General features: G+C 33.7%; 1 protein-coding gene across 1 annotated transcript; it reads left to right on the forward strand.

Annotated features, from left to right (window-relative positions):
- The first annotated feature begins 862 nt into the window (after positions 1-862).
- LOC117108880 lies at positions 863-6622 on the forward strand. Its single transcript, XM_033251048.1, has 2 exons — positions 863-1048; positions 1851-6622. The coding sequence occupies exons 1-2, from the start codon at positions 954-956 to the stop codon at positions 2410-2412; spliced, it is 657 nt and encodes a 218-aa protein (XP_033106939.1). The 5' UTR covers positions 863-953; the 3' UTR covers positions 2413-6622.
- Positions 6623-7029: the final 407 nt, after the last annotated feature.

Genomic DNA, 7029 nt, shown 5'->3' on the forward strand with positions numbered 1-7029 from the left:
GTCGTTAACACTGTTAAATCATATATAAATAATCAAAGTAAGGTAAATACAGTGTTGTAATAAAGGACTTAATAATGCATCGTGGAACATAGTCCTCAACGAATGCAGTCCTGTAAATAAACAAATAAAGAAATTGTGTAATAAAATGCCTCTGGCGGGACTATATATATATATATATATATATATATATATATGTATGTATGTATGTATGTATGTATGTATGTGGAGGGTATAATTATATTATATTTATTATTTAAGTCTATTATATTCTTTAATCATTTTGTTTTTGCGATCAATCAACATATTACAGTAACACTGAACTAAACAATAGGACAAAAAGATTGCAAAAAGACTAGTAGCACCCACTCTCTAATCCATTGTAATTATCAGCCTCTTTTCAGAGGTAAATACAGTATAAATAATTTAAAAGAAAAAAATATAAATTATTTAAAGATAAGTAGCTAGAGCAGGTATATATAATCCTATAAAATATGTTGCTTCAAACAAATTAACAGAAAGCAATAAAATAAGCCACTGTGCATATAATACTCAACTTGTTCTTTATATACACAGCCGCTGTGCGTACAAGATCCGTTCTGTCAATTATATACACAGCCGGCCACTGTGCATATAAGATCCGTGAAGTCCATTATATACACAGCTGCTGTACATTTTTAAATGTGTATATAGGGTACAGAACTAATCTTAAAAGATTAGTTCTGTACCTTATATACACAGCCGCTGTGCGTATAAGATCCGTTATAAGGCCATTATACACAGCCGCTGTGCGTATAAGATATGTTCTGTCCTTTATATACACAGCCGCTGTGCGTATAGCCTTGCCTTATATTATTCCGTCTCTAAATTAACTTTTTCGTTGGTGGCGCTGTCCAGAATGAGAAAAATAATAAAAAATAAGAGACTTGATTGTGGCAAACTCTAAGCTCTACATCATGGCTCTTGTTGCTAACTATGGAACAGACTCTGAATCAGAAGTTGATGAAGAAGAAACATTCGAAAACACAAGGCACCAAATCAATGAAGAAAGGTAGAGGTAACACTACTAGGTTGTCTCGGCCTAGCTAGGCCTAGTATCTAGTGTAGGGCCTAGGACCCAGCCCCAGCTAGGCTTGAAAATGCCGCCAGGCCCAGACTAGGCCTAAATTGGTTTTTCTTTTCGATATTGTAAGGCAAGGCCTACTACTGACTAGCCTAGCCCTACAGAAAATCCACCGGTAGCCTAGACCTAGATAGATAGAAGGGTTGATTGTGGTTTAATTGGTCCCATATACCCAAAAGTGGACCTGGTCCAGCTGGTCAACTGGGCCAAGCAAAGAGGTATTTAGTACTATACCTCCTCGACTGGACAGATTTCATTTCAGAGTGATGAGGTGATTGGAATAAAAATTGAATTGAAGGACTGAGGTAGTAGTTACAACTTGTGTTGTGAGGGAACCAGTCATCTGCCAGAAACGTCACATTTTTTAGGAAATATGATGAATCGATAAGTTGACAGAAGTATATATTTTTGTTTTAATATCGATGGATTTTTGTTTATTATCATTACTCTGGAATATAACATTCTGTAGATGGGGCAGATGTAGATTATTATTATTATTATTGTGTTTCACCACCACCTCTGGAAATGCCAATGAATATTAATATTTTACTTCAGTTTTCTAATGAATTCTATTTTCCTTTTAATATTGTTAATGAATGTATACTTTTTAATGTAATATTTTACTATTATGCAATAATTTTGCCTTCCTACTATGATTTACATGATGTTTATGGATCTGAATTAAACATATTAATTAAAAAATGAAATACATTTCATCTATATATTTCAGTACTACGAAGAACTTGTTAACAGTAGACGATTCTACAGATTCAGAACCAGAAAGTAGCCAAATTAAAAAAGAAAGTGCCGCAAAGAAGCAAGCAGAGAGACTTCCATTGCCATTGTTTATGGATCAAAGTGAAAGTACAGATATGAAAAAGCTTCCAAATTCATCAGTTTTTCGAAATCCTTTTGAAGAGGCAGAACATGAACAATTTTCTATTTTGGAGAAACATGTAAAAATGACCCACATGGAGACAAACTCTGAACAGTTGAAAAAGGGCAAAAAGAATGTTTGTTACAGTTTCCGAAATGGTAGGTGCAGATTCGGGGACAAATGCAGGTTTTCCCACAGTCTTGAAGCAAGTACTGATACAACAAGTAAACAGAATATGAACAGCTCATATAATGAAAGGATAGAATATGAGTTTCCTAAGGATGGTAACAATGAGAATGTGGAAAAACGAAAGAGAAGAGCTGGACTTAGTAAGACTTTAATACCACCAAAGAAAGCAATGAAATCTTATGAGAGAACACAAGCAGAGGAGCGCCCCTGGACACTTAATAACTGAAGATTTTTTTTTAATGAAATAATTTTTTTTCAGCTGTATACATTAATTTTTTTTAAATGTAAAAGTTTGTACTTCTGCATTCATGGCAATACGATGCCAAATTTTTAGTTTATTAAAAATACAGAGCTTCCCGGATAATATTGTAGAGTTGAATAGCTTTGTGGCTATGATGTTTGCTTTCAATAACAAGGTCCTGGGTTCAGAAACTATGAGTACAAAATAATAGCTCCATATTCTGGATGAATACAGAGACTTAGTTTATAAAGGAAGGGTAAAGGTGAAGGTAGTTGAACCTGTACAGGTCTGGAGTGTCCATCCCTCTTTCGTAAGCATTGGGGCCAGACTGCAATTCTTTGAGGGGATCGCCACTCCTAACAGCGATTTTGTTTACCTTCCCAGCATATGCCGGTATCCACTTATACTTCTGGGTAAAGAGAGACTAGCATAGATAAAGTGTCTTTCCCAAGGACATAAGAGACCCACACAGCGAGAGTTTTGAACCCGCATCCACGTAGTTGAGAGTCTGAGCCTCAACTGCCGCACCAAAAGCTTCTAAAGGAAACATGTTTTTAATTTTTTATTTGATTAACATCAATTGCAATTCAGTTTTAACTGCAATTTCGATGAAATAATAATGTGCGTTATTTGCTGTTGGATATGTAGTTCTTGGTGCGGTGCATCAGTAAGGCTTCCAGCAAAAAGGTTGTAATATTCCAAGCCTGATCGTGGTCACATTGCTTTGCTTCTTCTGGGGACGTAATGCCAGGATTTCCTCAAAAGGAGTAGTTTCATTGTCTCAGACAGGGATAGAAAGAAGTACACTTCTGAGCTGGTGCAGGGGTTCATGGGAAGGCCAGGAGTAAAAGCATGTACTGTAAATGGTGTATTTTGTCACTTTGAAGGGAAGGGCTTAATTGTTTTGTCAGGGGGTTTGCTTTAAAAGGTTGTTCACCGAACCATACAGTAGAAACAGAAAAAACACACACACTGATCTTTGTAGATTTAAGCAAAGAGAATTCAAATACAGACATCCGATATAATTACTGTGGTCATAATTACTTATTAATGTATGTACACATGTTATATACCTGTATATATCCTGTATATGTGGCAAAGACAAGCCAAACCAGTCACTCATCGCAAATCTTGTTTCAAAGATTATGACCAAAACATGATGCAATGTCAACATTTTTGAAATCTATTTTATTGAACTAAACTAACATTTATATATTTATACATCATGCTATGCTGTTATTTTCCTCATTTTCAATGTTAAACAACAATTTTTAATGATTTGATGGTTTCTGCCCGAGAAATGCCCAAAAATCATAAACTTTGAAGGCTGATTTCTCAAATATTGTTCTTTAAACAGCTGTATGTTTAAACTCCTGTAACTTTATAATGAAATGTTGGATTTTAATGATTCTTTTACCATTTTATACCTCTCATTTTACTGTTTAACCCTGTAGTAATAATTAAAAATCGATAGAGACGAGTGACTGGTTTGGCTTGTCTTCGCCACATATATTTGTTGTGACTATCTTTAGGCATTTTACTCAAGAATAGGCAATTTTAACAAATTACAGAATCTTAAATTTATTCAAAAAAAGTTTCATATTCCTCAAGAATTTTGATTACAAAACAACTAAAACAGCCCTTCATCCATGTACATTCATGATTTGTTAATGCATTTTAATCACAGCATATTTTACAATGGAGATAGAAGATTTAAATCCCTACACAAGTGTGCTTAGAAATACATTGGTGTACAGTATAGAAATACAGTATGGTAATTTATTCAAGTGGTTTCTTTGTAGACCTCTTAAGACTTACTCAACCAACAAAAAAAATGTTGGTGCTAGAAAACTACTACTATTAAGGGGATAACTTCAGAAGCAAAATAAGTGTCCTTAATATGGCTGGGCCTCTCGCTTTATGGCTGGAAAGTGTCCCCTTAATTGGGGCACCTCAAAAGAATAATTCTACTCTATTAAGCATTGCCACTAAACTGGAAAATGAAACTTATTATTATAGAATGTTAATTCTTATAAACTAGCTTCCTAATTGAAAGTAGTACGCAGTTAAACTTGCCTAAGTCGAAAATTGCCTTGAATAATTTCTAAGGTGGTGTTATAAACAATCTGTAATTCAAATTTTATCGAAGTCGAACAATTTTTCAATGCATTTTGGATTTGACTTAGGAAAGTTCAACTGTATAGACAAGTTGGGCAGTGGCAACAATATTTGAGAGGCTGTAGTTATTTTTTTTTTCTCATTTCATACAATTCAACATACAAACTACAACTTAAGGCATTCATATTTTTACATACATTTCACAGTACACATATATGTTCAAATAATATGGACATCAAACTAGACATACTGTACCCAGATAAGCTGGGAACACACTATGTCCTACAATGGTTGTCATGACACGATGCCATCTGTAGCAGACTGAGTGGACCAACACCAGGTTGCGTTTGGCATAAAATCACGTCAGCCTTAGTAAATCATTTTGCACTTTTGGTGGGCCTTTTAAATGATGAACCCATCACCTCATAAAGAAGTGAAATTACCAACAAAAAAATAATCTATATAAATGCATTTCATGGACCATGCACTACAAAACTACAGGATAAAGGAATACAGCTTGTATCTATACAGTAGTACTTCAAATGCTAGGACTTTAAGCCCTATGTACGTAAGTATAAGAATTATAAGAACACAGGACAGTATGATGAGAATGGATGCTAACATCTATAGTAACATGTTTTTTGTTAGTTTTGTTGAAATAAAATGTTTTTGTGAAATACAAGCTATGAGAAAAATTAAATAACTTGATATACAGTATATGAATATAAAGATGAATATTAATAAAATACCTATGTACCTGTATTTTGAGTTATTCACAAAACAAGACAAAATACAATAAATATAAGTTTTTAAAAATAGGACATAAGTGCAAAAAAAAATGAATGTGGTTTGAGAAAATATTCAAGCAATATGTTATGTAAAATAATAAGGAGCTCTTACAAGCAAAACCGAGGAAACCTTTTAACATTGTATTTTCCGCAAAACCTGAAATACTTATTGTACAGTACGCATTTTCTACTGTAACATCCAACACTCTGAAGTTCACATATTTTCAACAGAATTATCTTCTATTGGAGTTCCACTACAATTGACCTTTCCGCTAAGCCCCACCCCTTGGATATTGTTGCTATGGTCCCACAAAGCAATAGCATAAATTTACATAAACACATGCATTTGTGAGACAAAACATGCATTGGTTGGGCACATGTGAAGCCTAGCACTGTTCTGATTGGTCAGTTTGAATGAGATTCCGCAATGTTCAATTGTAAACAATTCTGACTTTTTCCCATTTACCACTTTTCAAATTTCCATGACATATTGATTTTTATCAAATTTATATCACTTCTCCTTTAACATTTTTCAAAGTGCCATTACCTTTTCTCTATATTTTATAAAATGTTCATCACTTTTACAGTATACCATTAAAAAGAAAGACTATATTCCTGGCTGTGTTATATTTATCTACAGTATAATGTTTAGAATTTATGTAATACAGCTTTTACAAATCAAAGTACTGTGTCAAAGTTCTTGCAATTTGTTATCACCCTTGACAAACTATAAATCAATTTGACAAACATGCGCAATGTACAAACTCCTCCACTTCATGAGGAGTAGTTCTACTCGTGTCAGAGTATGTTGTGTACAGACCAATACATTTAATGGTGCAACATCCTACCAGGTACCCATTTATACTTCAATATAGAGAGACACAGATTTAATACAGTAATAGTATCCCAAGCTCAAGAAAACAAGTGAAATTCACAGCAAGAGATTCAAACCCCACCTCAAAGTAGGGAGCTCGAACCGCAGACTGGTGGACCAACATTTTGGCATAAAAAATTGTTTACCTGATTTTTAAACATGGTTTCCAAAATAGGGATTTTTCAATTTTAGGATAATACAAGTGTTTCCAAGACTTTTCTGGGAATGTAAAGGTTGTTTTCAAGTACAAGAAATTTTTAATGTTTTACATTACGGCAGGATCCCTGATAAATGTACAACATACTGCACAAGGTATTTTTTTCAATATATTCTAAGAAAATACTGAAATAAAATAATACACATAAATATTGATAAAAAAAAAAAAAACCAAATAACTCTATAAAATAAAACTGTAGAATCATGACAGAAGGAAAAGATACCTTTAGGAATTAATTACTCTAACATCTGTCTCTTATACACATCTAGATGTGTATAAGAGACAGGTATAGAAATACAGTATGGTAATCTATTCAAGTGGTTTCTTTGTAGACCTCTTAAGACTTACTCAACCAACAAAAAAAAATGTTGGTGCTAGAAAACTACTACTATTAAGGGGATAACTTCAGAAGCGAAATAAGTGTCCTTAATATGGCTGGGCCTCTCGCTTTATGGCTGGAAAGTGTCCCCTTAATTGGGGCACCTCAAAAGAATAATTCTACTCTATTAAGCATTGCCACTAAACTGGAAAATGAAACTTATTATTATAGAATGTTAATTCTTATAAACTAGCTTCCTAATTGAAAGTAGTACGCAGTTAAACTT

The sequence above is a fragment of the Anneissia japonica genome, unplaced genomic scaffold (genome assembly GCF_011630105.1).
Source record: "Anneissia japonica isolate Jap-2015-1 unplaced genomic scaffold, ASM1163010v1 scaffold2617_len527014_cov191, whole genome shotgun sequence".
Classification (NCBI taxonomy): Eukaryota; Metazoa; Echinodermata; class Crinoidea; order Comatulida; family Comatulidae; genus Anneissia; species Anneissia japonica.

What these genes read in the sequence shown, in the direction of transcription:
- LOC117108880 (XM_033251048.1), top strand. Translation starts at nt 954, where the DNA reads ATGGCTCTTGTTGCTAACTATGGAACAGACTCTGAATCAGAAGTTGAT. An exon ending in CACCAAATCAATGAAGAAAG is followed by an intron (nt 1,049 to 1,850) that starts GTAGAGGTAACA and finishes TATATATTTCAG; the next exon opens with TACTACGAAGAACTTGTTAA.